Below are 23,807 nucleotides of genomic sequence, written 5' to 3' on the forward strand. Positions count from 1 at the left end.
CTTGTGTGCGGTGTGCGGGCGGGAGACAGAGACGATCGAACATATCGTGTTGACTTGCCAAGTGCTCATGCCATGTCAGCCTAGCGGGTGAACTTTGCCGCATGTGCTGGGGTTCACGTCTGGACAGCCGCAAGGAGACGCTGCGGTGGACAGTGATGCAACACAGCGGGATGAGAGAGCTGCGGCTGTGGAGGCAACCAAAGGTCGCCTTGAGAACTGGATAAGGCATACCAGATAAATAGTGTTGGTGGCGTTGCGCCATGGCGGAACAGACTCCGTCACAGTAGGGAATTGACTAGGCTGGGACCTTTCTGGTACACCTGGTAAAAAAAGGGAAGCCTCAGTACCAATCCAATCCACTTCACGCCATACAAGAAGAATTACGATCGGTCTCTTCCGAGCCCGGTGTGGTGTAGCGGCTTAAGCGTTCGGCTGGGTATCGGAGGAATGATTGTTAGGTTCCCGATGAAGAGAGATTTTTTTTTCATTGAGCATCAGTTCGTGCGAACATTCCTGCGGACATTTCTGCAGCCCATGAACGAGGAACGGCTTTCGCCTTAATATTTACCTCTCATCTCGGTTATCAGCTCCGATCTCATCTTGACCTTTCCTTTGGTTGAGTTGGTTCGTTCGGGAAGATAGCTCGCTTGCTTTCTCCAGATATGAAGGAGAAGGCATGTACGTGTTGCTGATCTCTACGTTACTCCTCGCATGGAGGTTTCTCTATTTCATCAAATTGCCCCTTTATAAAAAGGGTTTGCTTCTCCTCACAAACTATGTTTGACAGGAGAAGCCACCTTTAGGTGTTGAGAATAAGGATTTTCCGTTCTCTCATCAGTCATCAATAACTCACCACTCATCTATCTTGTGCATTTCAGCCCCTCTAATTCGGAATGCATTTGTCCTACAGCACAGCAAATTTATTAATGCGTAAGCTCACGCTGCAAAGAAACGTCCGCGGAATGTGCCCGCAGAACGTCTCCGCAGAAAGTGTGCACGGAAAGCGTCCGCACCCACAAAAGTGGCCCTCTGGACCCCCAAATTTAATTTGACCCAATGTGGGGTCCAATCTAATTCTAGTATGGCGACTTAGTGGTGACCTTTAAATTTGTATGGAGCCACCCCAAAAGTCTGACCCACTGAATGCTCAAGATTTGACCTCGTCGAAATTTGACCAAATTGGTATCAAACCTAATTTGAGTGCAACCAACTCTGTGAGGACTTCCAAATTTAGGTGGGCCACCCCTAACATCTGACCCCGTCCGAATTTAGCCAACCTTGGTGTCTGGCCTAATTTCGGTATGGCCCACCACTGACGTGACTTCCATGCTTAGGTGGGCCACCTCCAAAATCTGGCATGCTTAAACATTATCCGCTCATGGAAAGCTAGGCAGACATTTGAATAGTTTTCCTTCATCTTTTTCTTACAGAATGACAAGGCAAAGCACTAGGAAGTCGGCAAGAGTGTTCTTCATATGCTAGCTGTTGGCCACCCTTTCGTGCGATTCCGTGTAGTCGCAATTACAGTCCTTGAGCCATCCTCCCGCTCTTGCGGTGCCAACGGTGCATTTGGGTCACTAAACCGGTCCGCAACGAACCGGTATGTGCATCCCTCCTACGAGCAGAGCCTGCGCTAATATGATACTATTTTTTCGTTTTTCCTCAAACGAGCATATTTTAGTCGGACTGACTGAAAGAAGAGAGTCGGTTCACAAAGATTCTCAATTTTAACGTACGCTTTCTCTCAATGTCTGCTAGAGCATTATTACATCGATATTTGCATATTCACCGACACCTCCTCCTATTCGTATAGTCATAAAAAATACAGATCACTCTAGTTATCAACGGGCCACAAAAACGGCGCACCAACGAGGAATAAAAGAAAAAGATCTCTACCTGCTTGCAAAAATTTACTACCGCACAGGAAATTCATCCCTGCATAATTTTCGAAGATTGATTGTCTCGCATGCAAGCCTGTTTCCAAGGGATGATGTATATTGAGTCCAAAATCATATCACTAAAATCATAATAAATTTTGGTCACAGTAAAAAAACAAATCATGTAAGCACTACACGCGCAATCGCGCTTTTCTTTATTCTTTATTCGTACAATACCCGCAGCGCCACTAGGGCATTACAGCGGGGGGCACAAAACATCATAAAACAAATCCACAGTTTTGCGGCAAACTACGTCTTCTGGCAATGCGTTCCAATCATTTATGGTACGCGGAAAAAATGAATACTTAAATAAATCAGTACGGCATTGGTATGCTCGAAGATTCCATTTATGGTCATTTCGAGAAGAAACATAATGTGGTTGCTGTAAATAATTTGAAACAGTGATTCCGGTTTGATTGTGAAAAATGCTGAAGAACAATTTAAGTCGCAAATTTTTTCGCCGTTCATTTAAAGGGTACCAGCACAGTTCACGTTTCATATTGGTAGCGCTGAGAAATCGATCATACTTCCCCATAACAAACCGAGCAGCAACAGATTGTATACGCTCAATGGCGTCAACATACACACGTTGGAACGGGTCCCACACAGGACAGGCATACTCTAATATCGGCCGCACATAAGTCTGATACGCAGCCTGCTTTACTTCGACAGACACATTCTTTAAATTCCGTTGCAAAAAGCTCAGAGCCCTTCCCGCCTAACTGGCTGTATTATGTATATGCGAAGCCCACGTCCCATCTTCAGAAAACGTGACATCCAGATATTTGTAACTTGCTTCATTTTTTTTTATTATTTGATTATCCAAGAAATATGTATTAAAAAGTTTGTTGCGTTTCTTTGTGAAACTAACATGAACACACTTCTTGCTGTTCAAGAACAGAGAATTTTCCCGACACCATTGTTCTATTCGGAAAATATCGTCCTGGAGCTGTGTGGAACCCATTTCATTTGTCACAACAGAATACAAAACACAATCATCCGCATACAGTCGCATGTTAGAGATTATTCCATTCGAGATATCATTTATAAAAACAAGAAAAAGCAGCGGACCCAGAACAGATCTCTGGGGGACACCAGATGTAACAGAGACCAAACTAGAACTGGTGCCATTTAACACTACCTTCTGTTTCCGTGAAGTTAAATAATTTGAGATCCACGCAGTAATAGTGTCATCAATGTTAAGATTTTCTAGTTTTTGTATTAGGACTGAGTGGGAGACCGTATCGAAGGCCTTCTGAAAATCTAAAAACAAACAGTCCAGCTGTCCCTTCCCATCGAGCACTGACGCTATATCGAGGTAAAATTCTATCAATTGAGTAGTGCATGAAAAACCTTTACTAAAACCATGCTGACGAGGGTTTAAAAACTCAATGGAAGAGAGGTGCTGCATTAATGCCGTATATAATACGTGTTCAAGGATTTTGCAACACATCGGTGTGAGGGAAATTGGTCGATAGTTAGACACATCAGATTTTGTCCCACTTTTAAACACTGGCTTTCTTTTTTTGAGGATTCTATCGAATGGTTGCAAAGAGCTGCTCGTATGAATGTTACTCAGGCCAATCGAGCACGGGGCAATGGCCAAGACAGTTCGCATCAAACACGTCGTATTGGTTGGTCTGGTCCCGGTGCCTCTTAGGAAGCTTTCCACACTGCACTTGAAACGTTGCTTGCTACTCCTGCATCGTGGCGCCCCGAGGCGACAAAGCCTTTCATTGCGAACACTTCTAATACGAAAACGCCGCCGCCCACGAAGACTCGTCTTACTTCCTCAACGACTCAGAAGTCGGAAAAGAAGTCGAAAAAGGGGCTTTCAGCGCTTGCTTGCAAGCGGGAGGCAAACACTCCACTCCTGCTTCTGCTTTGGCTAATGCCGGGAGAAAGCTCTTCTCCACTTCACATGGAGCGATCAGGGAGAAATCCACTCGCGCACAGCCTAACTCGTTAGAGAGCTCGCAAAACATTCTCCACGACTACAGTGAAACTCACTTCCATCTCTACCCTACGCGAACGGAAATGTGCGTACAGCAAACATGACACTCTTTGCTAGAAATTCCCGGTTTGTCCTCAAAGCCGCGAAATGCACAAGGGATATCCACGGGACGCCGTTGTTAGGTTTGCGTGGACGACCACAGCATGCGCGTGTTAACTTTGTAGACCGAAACTCCTTGCTCACAACACACGTTTCGAGCTTTAGATGCCATTCCCTCTCTCAAAAGGGTCGGCGGTTTTAAGACGTCAGCAGACAGGTAGGCCCGTTCGTGTCATGATGCCGGTATTCACAGTAGAAAGCCAAGACATTGGAACAGTAGTTTATTGCGAATAGAAATAACAAATACGTTGTTTGACCGTAAATATAGGAAAGATGACCTTCCGGCTTTTATTACAAGCCAGGCTATGGCTCACACTACAAAAACGGCATACGCTACACACACGCTGTACTTTGCATACGACGCTCGTCCAGTGTTTTGCCCGTTGTGTAGAGATTCATGTTTTTCGTCTACAAAGGATTCAAATATTCACAAGCCCTGACGCATGTGGGAGGGAGGGAGGGAGGGAGGGAAGGAAGGAAGGAAGGAAGGAAGGAAGGAAGGAAGGAAGGAAGGAAGGAAGGAAGGAAGGAAGGAAGGAAGGAAGGAAGGAAGGAAGGAAGGAAGGAAGGAAGGAAGGAAGGAAGGAAGGAAGGAAGGAAGGAAGGAAGGAAGGAAGGAAGGAAGGAAGGAAGGAAGGAAGGAAGGAAGGAAGGAAGGAAGGAAGGAAGGAAGGAAGGAAGGAAGGAAGGAAGGAAGGAAGGAAGGAAGGAAGGAAGGAAGGAAGGAAGGAAGGAAGGAAGGAAGGAAGGAAGGAAGGAAGGAAGGAAGGAAGGAAGGAAGGAAGGAAGGAAGGAAGGAAGGAAGGAAGGAAGGAAGGAAGGAAGGAAGGAAGGAAGGAAGGAAGGAAGGAAGGAAGGAAGGAAGGAAGGAAGGAAGGAAGGAAGGAAGGAAGGAAGGAAGGAAGGAAGGAAGGAAGGAAGGAAGGAAGGAAGGAAGGAAGGAAGGAAGGAAGGAAGGAAGGAAGGAAGGAAGGAAGGAAGGAAGGAAGGAAGGAAGGAAGGAAGGAAGGAAGGAAGGAAGGAAGGAAGGAAGGAAGGAAGGAAGGAAGGAAGGAAGGAAGGAAGGAAGGAAGGAAGGAAGGAAGGAAGGAAGGAAGGAAGGGAGGGAGGGAGGGAGGGAGGGAGGGAGGGAGGGAGGGAGGGAGGGAGGGTTGCGGATTGTTGTGAAGCTAAACACTGGTCCTTCTTCGAGTTTTTATTTAAAATGGAGTATAGCTCAGCCATTTGCTAGTCATACTGATCAGCCTAGTTGGCAGATCAACTTATCCGGACAAACAGCGATCCCGGGATCGATCCCTCGATCAGACAAAATTATTCAACTGCCAGTTTTGTATAAAATGTGCACTGAATTGCTTTGTAGCCGTATAAGTGTAGGATTGGATGGATGTCTATGACAGATATTGCATTGACCAAATTTGAGCATGTGGAACAGAAAGTCTTATACACAGTACGATGCCTGCTGTCTCCAAAAAAACACTTTGAAAAGAACTCGCCAGCCGGAACTGAACGGAACCGTGCGCCAACCAGTATCCGATCGAGTAGACGTAGGAATATAATCTGCTCGAACCAGGAGGCGGGCGCCCTGTGTGAATCGGCTTCTTCATTTCCCAGATCACCGCCAATACGCGGCGGGCCAAACCTGGAAGCGTTCATTCCCAACACTTCAACAATGGCGGCACCTTTTACCACCGCCTTTGATCAGAACTGCGCCTACGGCTTATTATTTCGGAGGCAACGAAGCGGCAACGCGATGCAACACAGAACCCACTTTACAAGCACTTGTTTACGCAAGTTCACGCCGCAGTTTACTTTGGCACGGAGGCGGATCGCAGAAGGTGGAGGTGGCATAGCTCCGCCCGTTGTATGAACCATCATGAGACGGATGCAACAGCAGCTAAATCATTCTGAAAATTATGATGGAGACGTACGAGCTGCTTCGTCAATCTCATATTTGTCGGCCGGCCACGGATAAAATTCAAGAGGTCTCAGTCTTATTTCGACCTATCTACCTCCGGCTCTCCTCGAATCTCGAAACCTGCGTACCGCATCAACACTGGCAAAGTGCACATGAATGATCATAATCCCCAAAGCGTTGCACTCTTTCGTTGGCCGGGTTTTTTTACTGTTTACACTGCCACTGCATCTTTCCTGCCACAGGATCCCGCGAAGGCGTCGGTACTTTCGCAGTGGTTCTTACTGAAGGCTTGGGATCACAAGCCAAGTTCCGCCATCGGCGAACAATACGCGTTCAGTGCGGGGATGAGGCGAGGTGAGAAATTGGGAGGAAAACATAAAAAAAAAAATCAAGCGGGTCTTCAGGCCAGAAAAATAATAAAACTACAAAAGCAGTCAGAGCCGCTGAGATGGGGTTAATAAGTATAATTAGGCAAAAACCAGGCAACGTTCGTCATCAGCCGCGAGGCATTTATGCAAATCTGCAAACTAACCCCGGGCGACAGAGAGCTAATAAACAGTCTGCCTCGGAAGCACTTGCTTAGAAAACTAGTAAGAGTACTTAGTGTTGGAGTTTATCGCTTTTTTTTTGTGTATATTATTTAGAGTGTATTTGCCGCTAGGACGCTTGCACGCTGTCATGTATTCTGAGATGGTGCGGGAGTGAGGAAAGATTCGACTTCTCTCCACTTATCCCATCGTCGTCTTTTTATTTGTGCTCGTGCGCGTAATATCTTCGACTTAATAGCTTCCATATTTCCCTCTTTGGCCTTCCACATTTCACTGCTTTCACCTGCGCCGTCTCCCATTCCTGCTTGTCCCCATCTGAAGAAAAAAAAAGTGCCCACAAGTAAGAAAATCTGATGCGTTAAAAGGCACACCAAAGCAGCAGTGAAAGCATATACTGGCCTCCCCGGATTTTTCATCTTTTTGGTGTAAGCTGCCTTATTTAAACAGCTGGTCCCTCCATTGTGCTTGCTGCATACTACGTGGGTTACAGTACAGAAGAGAGGTCGGGAAGTCTGAACAGGGGGACTTTCGATTCTTTTCTAAATCTTCGTTGTTGTGGCCACCTGCAGTTAGTTTATCTTCCTTCAATACTCCTCAGAGCGCGAATTCCGATGATCGTCCTTAGTCTGCGAAGAAAAAGAGGTAAGCCACCAGATGGGATCTTTCGGGATTCATTCCTGAGACTGCAACGACAGCCCTGCGATGAGCAGTGAACGATTCCTGACGTATTCAAAAGTGACGTATTCGCAAATGTCAATACGCCTCCCATATTCGTTGGAATGACGCAGCAGCAGTTTTGTTGTTTCAAGTGAAGAAAAGACGAGACCCGTGGCCGGGGGCGATGAGAAGTAACCTATTCGTGACATATTCAACAGTGACGTTTTTGCAAAATTCGAAAACGCCGCCTGTATTCGTTGCAGTGACGAAATAAGAAGCCGCGTTATTTGAGCGTAGCACACAGTTATTGGTATGTTCACTTTCCAAATAAATGAATATTCTCTATCCGGCAGACACGTGGTGATCACAAAGTACACACAATGAAGTGCCTGAAGGTTCCTTCTGTCTCAAATGGCTTCGCTCTCGCTTGCGGTCTCCCAGCCGATCCTCCACGCCGCCTAGTACGCGTAGCTCTGCGCGTTCCCCTAACCTATATCGTTAGCCTTTCCACAAAATCACAGCTTTATTATCCACGTGTGCTGGTGCTGCTCCCCTAAACGTACGACGAAATGGCACAAAAGCACAGGAACGCGACGCCGTTTCCTTGTAATTGTGCTTGGGAGCCTCTGGTGTGTCTGTCCTGATGCGAGACGGTCGAAGCTGTACTGCAATGCCAGTCGCGGCCTCTCGGGAATGTGCACGAGGAGCTCTATAGCGGTTCCTGAAGCCTAAAATGCTGAATTAGCCACATGAGATGGCGCTCTCAGAGTTACCGCATGGACATGGCGCTTACTAACATTCGCTTTCTTTCTTCAATTGCAAAACTGCTGGCCTGTTTGGTTCACACCTAACTTAGATGTCGCTGGGACAATGCGGACAGGCACAAGCGAGACGCAAAGCGAACATGTAAAATTTTATCCCGGAAGAAATGTACTTGGAAAAAAGCGCCAAGGATCTTAAATGGGTTAGTTGGATATAGGAACCACACATAGTGGCTAGCGCCACAAGAAAACACGCGCAGGAGAGACGGTAGGACTCATTCTAGGCTTTCTCTCCATCTTCGTGTGCATTATTATCGTGCTAACCACTATGTCCGGAAAAGTGCGGAATAAGATCCCGTCTTCGAGAATGGGCTGCAATGGGAGCGCAGGTGACGCATACAAACGAGAGCTCATTCACACGAATGACCACCACGCAAGTTGCGAGCTGAAGCGAGTCAGTCTGGTTTTGGTTCCTTTCTCAAAAGAAATCTTTACAGACCCATACTCGTGGGCACTGTTAATGTTCTGTATAATCTGCAAAAACATTTTGCTGTAAATGCACTCAGTTATGCCATTAATAATGATTAGAGATAACAACATCCAGAGGACTTTTCTCTGGGTATAATTCAATCCAGCGGGAGCGGCTCGGAATGGAGAAGGGTGAAAAAAAAAAAAAAAAAAAACGAATGAATGATCTTTTAAAGAAAACAGAAAACTGCTATTCAAAACTTTGTATTCCTGTCCGGACCCCGGAAATTTCAACCACTTGCGGTTCTTTACCGTGCACTGAAATCGCAAAGCACTCGGTACCCTTGCTGTTCAATTGTAATGAAAAGCGGCCGCCGAGGCCGGGATTGAATCCCGCATCCTTTGGAACAGTAGTCGAGCGCCATAACCACTGCGCCACCCCGGCGGGGTATAGAAGCTATAATTGTATTTTCTTTAGTTCGGCTTTGCTTCGAGCGTTTGGTCAGCTTAGTCCAGCAACCCCCTTTTCTTTCTCTCTCTCTCTCTTTTCTGCATAGGCACCCGCTCCCAAACGAGTGCATGGTTTCGGGTCAGTAGCTTCATGCATATAACGCGATCAATTAGAGCGCAGCTCTTTGGCGCCCGTACCTGCGTTTCGCGTCGTCGTCACCGTCGCCGTTGCCGTCGCCGTTGTCCCTCATAACCAGCTCCGCAGCGGGGCAGCGCACGCTTCTGCCGCCACCGTTCGCCGCTCTTTCACCAAATGTGAGAAAAATTTGCTATTTGACAGATTGTTTTTATTTTTCATCATGCACTCATATTCCCAATAACGTATTGTTCTCTCTAATTTAATAGTTTACACATAGCCAGCGCACCATCCGTAATCGTGTATATTACTGACTGCGCAGTGAGCAGTCATGAATTTCGCTGTTTTTTTTCTTTCCGTTTCCGGTAAGCCGCACTCAATTTGATTTAATGTTCTGCTGCAGGCAGAAGATTGATCGTCAGTCTATATTTCTATAGTGCCACACTTTATTGAATAACGCAAAAAGGCTGACTCTGGCTGAAGGCTGTCTTGCTTTATGAGTTATAACTTTAATATCGAATCTAATTTCTTCTCTATTCTAGGAAGTCGTTTCCGCACCACTGGCGATTTCATTGAGTTGCTGAGTCGTTTGCGACCGGTCATGCCAGGGTCACTTACTTCTCGCCATAAGGGCAGCAGTGTTCGCAGATACAGTGTCGGACATAAGCCCTAGAATTTCGGGAAAGGCAGAGCTAGGCGGGCGCAGCCATCCGAGCCGATAGGTTTTTCTTGGCTGTTCAAAGCGAAAACCATAGATCAGCGCGTGTCTGTGGTGCTGCAATGCCTAGCGCCAGCGGGCAGCTCAGCAAAGCCATACGCAATGCTGATCAACAGTGGCCGCTTTAGAAGCTGTCCGTAATTATAGACACTCTCTAGCGACTATCCGCTCGCGTATTGGTGTTAGCACGTGGACTTAGTCGAATGTTCCCGCCAGTATAAACTTCCCCTTAACGGTATGGAACCTGGTGACGCCCGTTGTTACGCTGATGACATTTAAGGAATTCTTTTTTTGTGCGTCAAATTCACAAACATGCCGAACTAAGAAGAACGCGACTGTCTTATCCGCACAAACCTTAATGCTAACCACGCTGTTCCGTGATATGGTTTAGGTGTAAGCTAGAGCAACTCACTGTGCACTAGAAAATTATGCAAATAGTTTCAGTGTGTAACTGTTGGATTTGGCGCCTTCAGAATTGATATTTTAACCTGACCTGGTTTGGTTCGTGGGGTTTAACGTCCCAAAGCGATTCAGGCTATGAGAGACGCCGTAGTGGAGGGATACGGAGTAATTTCGACCACCTGGGGTTCTTTAACGTGCACTGACATCGCACAGCACACGGGCGCCTTGCTTTTCACCTCCATTGAAAAGCTGCCGGGGATGCCGAGATTCGATCCCGCATCCTTGGGGACAGCAGTCGAGCGCCGTAACCACTGCACCACCCCGGCGGGTGACCTAGTTTTGTTCCACATATATGAAGATCTCTCTCTCTCTCTCTCTCTCTCTCTCTCTCTCTGCGTTTAACCACTTCTCCAACACTAGCAAGGGTAGCTGAGTTCTGTCACAAGCACCGGCATGACATACTTCTTTTTTTGTGTTCCCACTTCGGTAGGAGAAAATTAAACTGGTTAGAATATTAATTCTACTTCATTGTAACATCCTAATTATGTTATAGTAGGATACAATTTATAAAAACAGTAGTTGCTAACTATACAGACGGCGGTCACTAGCGGGTGAATTACTCCGCGAAACAGTAAACATGATCACTTTTTATATTTGACGAAAGAAAGCAAGCCAGAAGCCACTCCAAATTCTTGAGCTTTTGATGCTTAGCTTTTATTTATGTAACAAAAAAGATTTAACAGCGCATTACTATTCTGTCACGAAGGAATTGTGTATGTCAGTTACTGCAGACTTCCGTTGCATTCGATTAAAGTATCGAATTGGTAGACTCAGCCAGGGCACAAAACGAAAGGACAACTCGTTCTGTCGTTTCCTGCCTGCGTCAGCTCTTCCGCTCGTAATCATGAATTCAGGAAGGCAGCACGAACAAGCCCACTTTAAGGTTGAAGTTTCAGAGGAGCATCCTTGCTTCATTTGCGACGGGGCTAATGATCCCTTCGCTATAGTTTTCTTCTGGATTCAGGTCCTCCATAGACCATCTCATATACTATGGAGTCCGTAATAAAATAGCGGTAGAGAAGAAACAATTGAAACCATGCTCGAAGCAATTTAAGCCATAAGGCTAACGCTTACAAGACAAGAAAAAAAAAGCTCTGATGACTGAATTTGGTTAATTTTGATCCGAAAATGATCAGGATCTCACTTTTTATTTTAAAAAAATCTTCGTGCGCAGATAATTTGAGCTTTATGGCGCACATTTTTTTTTTTAATATGCTTTTTTCCAAACAGTAGAGGTAGACATTTGCTTACTACTGCAGTATAATTTGTTCTAATTTATGTTTCTGGATATGGGTCATAAAAAAGAAAACAACTCTTCATTTTTCTTGCCCAGTTTGCTACTGGTGGCGCTGGCTAGAAGCAGCGTACAAATGACGATGGGCACAAAAGCTGAAAACAAGAGAGTTAATATTTATTTATAAGATGTGAGTGAAAAGTATCAAGAACCACCAGCTCAGCTTTCCTCAAGTTTGAGGCCCTTTCTGCTGTCTGCGTTGCATGAATTAAAGCGAGACTACCAAGAGTGGTCTCGACGCCACTGTGAGCGGGTTCCTATCTAGCACACACGCTCAGCGTCGAATAGAGACAAACGACTTCGTCCGGCAGCCACCAACACGCAGAGATTTGCCGCTCTGTATGCGTTAGGAGCTGTCTATTCCTTCAGGTCGCGCACCGCTTCACAAGGTCGCCAAAAACACGACTGATTTGCCTCAACTATGCACTCGCGAGCTGAACCCAAGGGACTGCAGCGCCACTATACAATGCAGTGTGCTGTTCTAGGTACGTTGCGCTGCTTAGAGCTCGCTGTTCGGAAGGAGCGAAAACAGAAAGCAATGACAAAAAGCAGGCGCAGTCTCTTGCTCGTCATAGTTCATCGTTTATACTTACCGTTAAACCTCGGTTTTGAAATGGCTGTTCCCTAGAGCGCTTTAAAACTGGTTCGGGGTGCATTTTTCAAAATCAAGGACGAGGCTTCTGGTTATTATTTTTTATAAGGGATTGCACGTCGCGGCAACAAATTGAATGTTCAGCAGAAAGCGTAATTATTATTATTATTATTTTTTTGCAGCAGTGGCAAATGGAACTGATCTGCAGGCGCCATACTCTCTGTTTCTAGCAACACTGCCAGGAAAGTTGCTTCCGAGGTCAGCGACGTTTCGCAAGGAGCGACAGCCTGCACGCCACTCCAGACGTTAGGCCATCACATGTGGCAACAAATTTTAGACATTCCCCGTCAAAGCACTCCTAGGATACAAGACGCCATCTGGGAGCATAGCATAATTGTGGAAACTTCTCTGGCTTGAAGCATAGTTTTCAAGAGCACAAATTTTCAAGCACCAATGCACATGAGCGGCGGACTGCAGCAAGCGTCGAGACAAACCAGGTGGCGCTTCTGCAGGTGTTCCAGTAGTCGGGGAATTTACGTAAGGGCCGAAGCACGCCCATTTCTGCAATGGATCTGGAAAGCCGGCCGGCCAGATATCTCTTTTCACCGTGCATTTAAACTGGCACGGCCAAGTCTGATTTCCTTTGATGTTAATAGGTGAGTAAATGATTTGTGCCAAGTATTTTAGGGCTCATGGAGCGAAAATCTGTGCGTCGCATCTGTGAGCTGATGCGTCACTCGTAAATAACGGACGTGTAAGGAGGGAGATGAAGAATGAAAACGGTTGATGGTGACTGGTGATGAACAAAACAAGACATTGATATAGTTAATGACTAATGATAATGGCTTAAAATGATAATAATGACTAAAACGATTTGTAATGACCAATATGTCAAACGACGACTTGAAATGACCGCAGCCGATCGGAAATGAGTAAACATGCTTAGCTATATGAGCGGCAATTACTACAATGAGGCATGACTCACCATGACTTCGAAACGACTAACATGTCAAACGATGGCTTGAGCGACTACAATTGATTGGTAAGGAGTAAAAATGCTTAGTGATAGGATAATGATAGGAGAAGAAGGGTAGGCCTTCGCCGTTCTCCCCTTGACATTTAAGAGACCCTAAAATTTTGTGCCAAGTGTTTTATGTCAGTCGGTTTGCAGTTTTTATCTTATATTCTACACTATCAGCTTTCAGTAGAGTGTTTTTGGGTTTTCGGAATGCTTTGCTTGTTAGTCTTTCTCTCGCGTCAAACCTGACCAGTAAAGTGCAACTCAGACATGACATCGACTGTGCGTTCGGTTAGTTCAAAGAAGGTTAAACTGTTCAGCCAGCGTATTTCCAGGCCAGTAATTAGGAGAACGAAAACTGCGATAGAAGCTCGTTCGTGTCTCACACTCTGCTGCGGGCAACACATAAACAGCGGGACAGTAAAGGAGTGACAAATGATCGCCGCGGCTGACAACAGACACTTCTTCAATTAAGACAGCGGGCTGATTAGCAGTGGCTCGCACGCAAAATTCATTGCGCTTTCAATGAAGAACAATATTTTGCCTCGTATTAGATCAAGAAACTCGCGAGTTATCTGTGTGGAAAGAAAAACGGTGTCATTTACTCGTAGTTCCTATCACATTGCGGGGAATGATCGTCACTGCATAAACATCCCTGGAGTTTATCCGTTTAGTCATTTAGGCAATTTATTGCGACCATGGAAACGAAAGAAGGGAAAAAGAAACAATAAAACCAGGATTGCGGTAACACTAAGTTTAGTTAGACATTACGGCGTGTAATCACATCGTCATCGTGTGCAATGACCAAAACGGGATCCTAATATATTCTAGAGTGCACAGTAATACGCAGACAGCACACCTTGCTAAAGATGGAAACACTTTGAGATATAGAACGTGCTATTTAACGAATAGCAGAATAAAAAAATATAACACCAGCCTAGGATAGTAAATCCCATGTGAAAGGACGATTGCTTAAATTCATGCTGAGCAATTTAAAAGACGGCAGTAACCTCAGCGAAGCCCGCTAGGGAAAGCTGTAGTCGACCACGAAGCTTTCCCCTAGCGGCTGATGAGCGATGCTGTCTGCTAACATATATAAATCTACAAAAAAGATTGGTATCAGAGGGGGGGGGGGGGGGGGGGCAGACATTAGTAAGTGCTGTGTCCGTGTCTTACGCAAATTAGCTGAAAAAAAAAATCATTCATAAAATTTAATCAGGAGATGTGGCGAGCAGAAAGTATCTCCTGCCATTTCAAGCATCCTCTCCAGAGTTCATGAAATACATCGTCATCTCTCCCACCTCTATGCGGTGAGTGGACGTACGAAATTGTAGCGAACCGAATATAGTCTAACTCACCGAGCTCAGAGCTGATGTGAGGGCGGCTATAAAACAAGTTATGGTTCCTATTTTTAACTGTACCGCCAGTCCGTGAGTGTGGCAGCCGTACAAGTGAAGCGACGGTGTTTTTTCGTGTTCTGATTAATATTTGCCAAAGACGTGCCTTAATACTGCGTAACTTACTATCACTTATTATTTCAACTTACCTTCAGCGCAACGATATATAGCCCAAGAAGCGAGAAAAGGAACGTTATGTTTGAAGAAATTCTGAAAGCCACAAATTTAGGACGCATAAATTTTTTGACGTAAGTTTTTTCGTATATCTGATTCCTGTCAGTACGAAACTTGCATAGATATAAACCAAAAAGAAATCGAAGTAGTACACTAAACACAGCCTTTTTTTTTTTTTAGATTTTTCTCTAATACTTTGTTTTGCACTCACGAACTTAGAAAAGTGGCTCTAAGGATAGGAAAATGTTGTTGCGAAGAATATTTAGGAAAATGTGATGGCCCATTAAACAGAGAAACACATTTTTTTTTTAATTAGAGATGGTCGATAGCTATATCTGGCTCATGAAACTCAGTAAAAAAAAAATATATATATATATATATATATATATATATATATATATATATATATATATATATATATATATATATATATATATATATATATATATATATATATATATATATATATATATATATATATATATATATATATATATATACTGAGTTCTAGCACTGCGAATCAGGCGTTCAACCTGTTTGAGTCTGTCCAGTTGGAAAGGAGCCTTTAGAAAGGCAACAGGCGCAGCAAAACGGGCCTTGTACGTGGTTAGGTTTAGAGCTCCCACTACCGCAATGTGGTCATTGCTGTGGTTTTTATGAATGACTCTGTACGGCTGGCTGCGTTATAAAAATTAGTGCGTACGGAATTCTGGCGGTCTTAACGGCTGAATATTAAAACATAGAATAGCCATTTTTCTGAAAGTGCATGTACAGTAATTTTCGAAATATAACCCGTACGCGGTGTCCAGTCCGCGCGAGCGAATTTCGGCAAAAAAAAAAAAAATAAAAAAAAAAGATTTTGCTTAGATAGTGCGCACTTGATGTATAGTTCGCCAGGACGGGTGTCGACTGAAAGTAACTTCTGCGTGTTGTCGGAGAGCAGAATGCAATTAATCGCGCATAAAGTTCGGCTAGTTAATTGTTGTGTTTGTGCGCGTGCGCGTGCGCGTGTGCGTGAGTGCATATCTGTGTGTGTCGGAAGTCATTTCGTTATGTGATTTAGCACGACAAAATGTCACAGGGGCATTCAGGCTACGTTTCTTCTTTTTTTATTTTTATTCTCAGGCTCTGAAACATCATCCTAAAAAATTGAACCGTGGATATTTGAGCACATAGATAGTCATGTAGCATCACACAAAATTTCAAGTTTAATCATGCATAGTACGCGGGCTGCAGTCCGGAAATAACGGTAGGCACACACGCTCCAGGAAGGAGGTATGAACACATAATGCCTCGTGCGTGCCTTCCCCCGCTTAATGCGCACGAAGAAATTGGAATGTTACCAACTGAAAAATAAATATTATCGCACTGTAGCAACAAGTAACTCCACGCCTTTTGTCAAATACCTGGATTCAAGGGCTACGAAAACAGCCTTGTAGCACAATAAAAATATTGGACATGAGCCTTCGAAGCGGTTTTTGTATAGGGAAATCAAATAACATTTGCGGCAAGTAAAACAGCAACTTAATCAGCGCTGTACAAAAAAAAAAGAAAAAAAAACAACTGCGTACCAGATTACCTAGATCCTGTTACAGGTGTTAGTAAATAGTTTACTATTTTTTACAGCTACTAGTAAAACAGTACGCGAACTAAAAAAAAAAACAATGCAGTCTTTAAAAAAAAATGTGAGCACACTCAAGCTGCACATTCGAGGATATCACGTAACAGCTTTGATGGCTCTCCTCGCGGATCCTCGTTCCCGCGGGATTCAAACGTTTAGGCGTGTTCAATTCCCATCTTAAAACAGCCACCCCATTTGGCAGTTTCTGTCCCGTTATGTAGTCCCATGACGTCACAAAACCAGCCGACCAATTAGTGCTTGGCCGTATCACCTGCCAACTACCACCTACCAGAGGCATGATCATAATTTTTCGCTAACAACGTCGACGCCGATAAGATCGGATTTTCTCGACGCTAACATTTAATAAGCAACCTTATAGTAAAATCCTTTCCTCGCGTTTTAAAACCGGTCATTCATCAAACACGTTAAACCGTTTTTATGGATATCGAGCACCAGCCGACGTCCTGCCTGTGAAAAGTTCTATGCTCGTGCACCAACGCCTTTCTCACAGGGCCTCCAAGAAAGCGGAGATATCAGCTAATGGGCATAAACCCAACGGGGTAGCATTGCCGACCTGAGCATAATCTGGGCGTAGACCATCAATTCTGAAGCATGACCAGCGCCGCCACTTCAGGTAAGAACTCCAAGGCTACTTCAGCATGTCGTTGCGTAATCAAAAAAGAACTTGCGCTGTGCTGAAGCTTAGTGGACACTAAACACTTTAGCCGAACATGAGCATGATCTCGAGATTAAGCATTGCATCAGATAAGCGCCCCAGCTGGATGCTGACAAGTCACGACGATGATAAAAACGATGGATGTATACGCTTCCTGCTATATATAGACGAATTTTATATTTCGATACCTATAGAAGCGCACTGGCAATATCATGTAAGCCGTCTGTCCAGTACTTCGAATCCTTCTTAATAATAATAATAATAATAATAATAATAATAATAATAATAATAATAATAATAATAATAATAATAATAATAATAATAATAATAATAATAATAATAATAATAATAATAATAATAATAATAATAATAATAATAATAATAATAATAATAATAAATTGGTTCACAGGAAGGGAAAGGCGCAGTCTCTGTCACACTTGTGTCTGTGGAAACATGAACCGCGCCGTAAGGAAAGGGAGGAAGGTGGGAGTGAAAGTGTAAAGAGAGAAAGGGGAGCCATAGTGGAGGGCTACGGAGTAATTTCGACCACCTGCGTAGCTCTCCACTATGGCTCCTCTTTCTCTCTTTCCATTTCAACTCTCACCTTCCTCCCTTCCCTTACGGCGCGGTTTAGGTTAAACAAGGATTTTTCTTCAGTCCAGAATAAATGAATGAATGAAAACTTTATTGGTTCTTCAAGAAGTAGTAGCGGTAGAGGACGGAATCTTCGTCTTGAAGTCTGTGTCCTCCTTGGCCGTGGGTGGGCCCCTAGTCCAGGGTTCCACTGAGTCGGGCCACCTCGCTTGCGTGTGCTATGAGTTCCCTTTGGACCTCTAGCTCGCAGCTGGTGAGCCGGCTCTCCCATTGCTCTGCACTTGGTGTTTTGTGTTTGTGAAATGCTTGATTCCGTTCTCCTGATATGAGTATCCTCTTAGGGTTGGGGTACAATTTGTCTCTTGTAGAAGTATTAGGTCTGGTGGATTCCCTCTAGTGTTAATGAATTGCTGTAGGAGCCCTTGCTTACGCCTGTAGCCCCTACAGTTCCACTGCCATATCTTTAGTTGTCCTGTCATGTTTTATTGATACTGTTGTTTGTTCCCTGGGGTTCTGATCCAAACCTGCGCTCATTGTAGAGGCGGTCCCTAGCGTCATAAAACGTGTCGGCAAGCCTTGCTGATTATGTCAGTCGAACAGTTAGCCAGGTTGATTCCCTCAGTTTCTTGAGAAATGCAATCATTCCACAACTATACTAATCACTTTAAGCTAGAACCGCGGATATATCCTTCGCCAGACAAGAAACTTGACAAAAGGCAGGAATTAATCTGTCATCGGCTCCAGACGCAAGCCTTCTCTGGCCCATCTAAATTAGCACACATTCCCAACACAATACAATCCAACTTGCAAAGAATTCGGCGAGATAGCCGGGTACGATCACATTTTATGTAGCTGCAAAAGAGCACTGCCACTGGCGGACCTACTGCCAGTCCCTTCTCTGGAGCGATGGGAGGCTATAGTGGCCAGCTCAGACCCGTCGACGCAAGTTCGGTTTACTGAGAGGGCTCATAAGGTCGCCGAGAGTCACGGACTAGAGGTCATTTAAGTGGAGTGCCCACACATCGGTAAATGCTGACAACAAATGTTTTTAAATCAAAAATTGTTTCCGCAGATTATCTCGGCGCATTTTGGCTGCCGTTGTAATGGAAAAAGTAACGATTATACGTTACGAAACTCTCATTTAAACAATTTATTATACATAGTATTCGCTAAGTAAATGCTGCTCTCCAGAATTGAACCATTTGAGATATAAACTGTCATACAGGGGATATTGACTACACCTGAATGGTTTCGGTGGAGCAAAGAAAGAAAATCAAAGAAAGCTGTCTAATCGAGTTTTTCATTTCGTTCTTTCGTCCCCACTTTCCCTTCGGTTCAATTGGGGCGCTCACCGCGGGCAAATGTTTTGCGGTTTGGTTGTGCGTTCACCAAAACGAAAACAAGAAACGGGCCTGCCTCTGATGACGCGCCCGCGGCATGGTTTCCCTCGCAAACGATCCCTTGGGGCACCCGCTGCCTTTTCTGTCCGTCGCTCACTAGCTTCACCGCGCCAACGAGAGACCGCTACGAGGAGCGTCGTACGCATGCAGCAGCAGCGATAATTAACCGTGCGATCGGACAGCAAGGTTTTGTTTACCCGAAGGATCTGTGCACACAAAGCGGACATCAGTTAGCGGAGGAAATGAATGCTCCGCGGGAAGAAGCAAACTGCAAAATTAACAAAAGAGAAGAGCGGAGGAACATTCGGAGAGAGTGCATGGCGTGACGCTGAAATTGTGAGCAAAACAAAACAAGAAGGCACACCGTACAACGCGTATCCAGGGAGTGTTTGCAGGCTCTGATGCGTGCGAATGCGTCGGCAGAGGTCACAGTAAAAGCGGTAGCGGAAAGCGTGCTGCCAATCAGGTAGCCGCAACTCATCACGCGTACATTTCCTCTAGAATTGTTTGAAAGACTGCCCTTCAGGCCAGTATTTAATTAATTGCTGGGTTAGCGCCTTCGTAGTGCGCCTGACATGAACAACGTCCTTATTTTAGAGCGCGTCTCTTATCGGGTCATTCGGCGACTGAGCCTCGTCGCCGTTGATGCCGTTGCTGGTGTAACCGAGCGAAAGAACACGAGCCAAAGAGAGAAGAAATCCGAATAGTCTCGGATGCCATCATCGCGCTATCAGCCCCATTTTCTCAGGGACCAAGCATCCCCGCGGCGTTGGCCACCCTGCGTAAGGACTTCCATCGTCTTCTAAATCGGCGCTGGGACAGACTTCGCGCAACAGCACGCGCTGAACGATGGGAAACCGAGGCATGGTGTTCGCGTCATCTGGTAAGCCGTCGCCTTGCCAGAAAGAACGAAACCCTCTCTGCAGTCGAAGATCCACTCACCGGCCATATTGTTACGAACCCTGAGCAGGTATTGAGTTTAGCACGCGATTTCTACATCGAACTTTATGCTGCTGAGCCCTGCACTCCCACATCGTTCCAGCTGGAGGTAGCAACTGACGCACCTAACCTAGACGACACATGGCTGTCGTCTGAAGAACTACACACAGCCCTAAAACAGATGAAGCCAAACAGAAGCCCGGGTATGGATGGACTCCCGCCAGCTTTTTACATAAAGTTTTGGCCGTCGCTAAAGACCGCTTTCACCAACTTAGCAAACGACGCCCTAGAGCGAGGGGAACTAACTCCAAGTATGAACGAAGGCCTCATGACACTCCTGTGCAAGGACACTTCCAGGAGCAGCGACCTTAAAGCTTGGAGGCCAATAACCCTTCTAAATACGGACTACAAGGCAATTGCCAAATGTCTCTCCTTACGCCTGACGCCTGCTCTATCATCAATAGTAGGCCCGCAACAGGCTTGCTGTGTCCCAGGCCGTTCGGTAGAACTCCATGGCATGGCTCTGAGAGACCTTTTGACATGGATGGAATCGCGCAGCCTCAATGGCTTTCTTCGCCTTCGACCGCCTGAGTCACGAGTACCTGTTTAGGACACTTGAGCTCGCGCGCATTCCCGTACAATACATAAATATGTGCAAGACGCTTTATGCCGCACCACAAGCAGCAGTCATTGTACAGGGGCGCATCTCAATGCCATTCCCCGTGGAAAGGGGTGTCCGTCAAGGTTGCCCCCTCTCCCCGTTGCTCTATGTCATAGCGATTGAACCCCTCCTGCAAAAGATTGTTAGAGATGGCGGCATCCACAAAACACCTTTGCCAGCTGGCCCTCCCTGCACTCCAGTGTTCGCCTACGCGGATGACGTTTCTGTGGTGGTGCCAGACACAACATCACTGGTGAGACTACTTGAATTAACTACGGAGTACTGCCAAGCGAGTGGGGCTCGCCTCAATCACAAGAAATCCACTGTTATGGCCTTGAACGCGACCCCCTCCCCTACCACTATCCAATCGATCTCTGTTACTCGCGAGACACGAATCCTCGGATATTTCTTCGATTCGGCTGGGCCAGCGCCTAGAAATTAGAATAGGGCTGAAGAGCAACTAAGCATCAAAACCCACAACCTTGGTGCTCTAAAATGTCCCCTGACTGCGCAGGCCACCATCATCAAGACAATGCTGATTTCTACCCTCAGCTTTGTGGCCAGCATTCTTGACATCCCCCCAGACAAGAAAAAACAGCTCCAGAAACACATATACCGCTTTTTGTGGCAGGGAGCCCCCGATAAGGTAAAACGAGCCATTGTCTGCCTGCCCAGATTCAAAGGTGGCCTGGGGCTGCCCGATCTGGATATTCTCGCAAGGGCTCTGCACATCAAATGGACATTCAGAGCCGTCGAATGCGACATGCCGCTAACAAAAACGATGGCTTCATACTATCTGTCGACACGGCTGCGAACATTCACTGAGAAGGCCCTACACCACAACACCCCGCATGCAGGGTCGCCCCTATCATTTTACCGAACCGCAGCCACAGACTTAGAGTACCTGAAAGAAAACTCGTCTGACGTTGACCCACGAACCATGCACCTGAAAGATATTATCAATATGATCACCCCTCCGCTTCCTGCCCGCCTATCAAGCTACATGCTATGTGCAGAAAGACCCAGTTGGCAGTACATAACCGCCCACTTCCTCGATGCACGCCGAGCCTCCCTGATGTGGAGGTTCGCAAGAGGCATCTTACCTATCAGAAGGCGTGCCTTCGTCCCTGCGACGTCAGGAATGATTGACCTGTGTCCCTTCTGCTTGGCCCGAGAGACAGCGGAGCACATCTTTCTTGACTGCCTAATTCCCGCAGCACTCCAAGAGCGTCTGAGAGATATGTTCGGCCTCTCCGGGATCCTATACCCCACCGTGCGCTACTTCAACCCGCTTCCAAAGGAAGGGCGCAAACAGTTTGTCTTGACACTGGCAGAGGTCAACTATCAGGTGTGGTTGGCCCGCTGCAAAGCGGCCTACTCGAACAAGACTCCGAGCCTCCATGAAGTGAAGGCCAAAATCAGAAAAGAACTATGGTTCCACCTAGAGATAGAGAGACGCCACTTAGGGAGAAAAAAGTTTTTTGAAGAATGGGGACACCCCATGGTGATCTTCAAAGAAGAAAACGGAAAACTCGAAGTGAGATATTAGAAGACTTGCTCGCGTCAGGCTTCGACCCACCAGGGTGGTGCGGACGTGGTGCATATGCACTGCGACCCCGCCCCGGTGGGAACAAGCCGGATTGCATGAGCCCCTTGGCTGGGAAAAGCCCGCTCCCCGAAACAAAAAAAAAACCCAAACCTTATGGTGCGGGAGGCCTTGCCTGGGGTAGCCGTAGGATGACGATGGTCGCAGGTTGAGGTCTGTACCCTCACAGGAGGATCGCACCTAGTGCATCCTTCCTTCCATCTGACAAGGCAAGAGAAATTCTCAAAAGAAGAAGAAGGAAGAGCCACGAGATCTGCGCCGCTTGCTCGTGACTCTTCTACCTCTTCTTCTCAGAAATTCTGTCTCGCGAGAAAAATAAGGAGCGTGTTTGTAACTGCACATACATACATACATACATACATACATACATACATACATACATACATACATACATACATACATACATACATACATACATACATACATACATACATACATACATACATACATACATACATACATACATACATACATACATACATACATACATACATACATACATACATGCATACATGCATACATGCATGCATGCATGCATGCATACATACATACATACATACATACATACATACATACATACATACATACATACATACATACATACATACATACATACATACATACATACATACATACATACATACATACATACATACATACATACATACACACATACACACATACATACATACATACATACATACATACATACATACATACATACATACATACATACATACATACATACATACATACATACATACGATAATCTTTCAAATTCTTTACCCCAATATATCGCAAAAACGATTAAATAGCTGCGGTCAAATTTCTCATTAGGCAGTATGGTAATCGTGCTTAGAATGTTTGTCAGTGAACAAAAGGCATCTCGTGAATGAAGGAGAAATGAATAGGTGTCCAGTTGTCACCATCGCTAATGAAAAGGACCGAATCCACCAAGGCAGCGCTGCACTAGATGACACTCTCTTCGCCTCATCGGCATACAAGCGAGAGAACAGCATTAATTGTCCAGATACAAACACATAACAATACTAAAATTTCAAATAAATACTTTGCTAGAGTCATTATTTGTTATAATGCCCAAAAATACCTGATAAACTTCAAAGCATTTAATGACAAAAATAGCTCGCAATATTAATTTCTTCGCAAGAAAAAATGTGCATCAGCTGGTTTTGACTGGTTCACGTTATTTACCTTGCTGCTTAAATAAAATACTTTGGCTTTTATATTTGATTCGTCTCTGCAGGGTACCTAACTACATACTGGGGTGATGCCTTTGCCAAAAGCTAAATACCAGAAGAACTCTATCATTTGTAAGGCCTCTTCTGCATATGTTTCTGTTCTTCATCACTGTAAGAGCAGGTGACAGCTGAAGATGATCGCATTGACGATGAAATCTTCATTTTTCGTGACTGAATCGCCAACATGCAAAAATGTTCGGCATGTCTCGACACACTGCTATCGTCAGTAAAACGATGGGAGCTTTGCACACCTTCGCATCACTGGCATTCAGAACGAAACCCGTTTTTTAGAAGCAATTCTTGAAGATAAATTGGATGATTTTGCAGGAGCGAGCTAACAGTGACGTCCGAAAGGGATAAGAAAACTCTGCTGGCATGGCGCGTGCACCTCAATGGCTGGCGCAGTCACGT

General features: G+C 45.3%; 1 protein-coding gene across 1 annotated transcript in view; it reads right to left on the reverse strand.

Annotated features, from left to right (window-relative positions):
- LOC146207332 (acetylcholinesterase-1-like) overlaps positions 1-23,807 on the reverse strand; it is a 133,484-nt gene that overhangs the window by 78,987 nt on the left and 30,690 nt on the right. Inside the window, exon 4 of the mRNA XM_084585815.1 lies at positions 13,547-13,552. Within this exon, the coding sequence (XP_084441941.1) occupies positions 13,547-13,552 (6 nt within the window). The remainder of the gene's footprint in view (positions 1-13,546; positions 13,553-23,807) is intronic.

Source organism: Amblyomma maculatum, chromosome 1 (genome assembly GCF_055883805.1).
Source record: "Amblyomma maculatum isolate TAMU_Amacu chromosome 1, ASM5588380v1, whole genome shotgun sequence".
Classification (NCBI taxonomy): Eukaryota; Metazoa; Arthropoda; class Arachnida; order Ixodida; family Ixodidae; genus Amblyomma; species Amblyomma maculatum.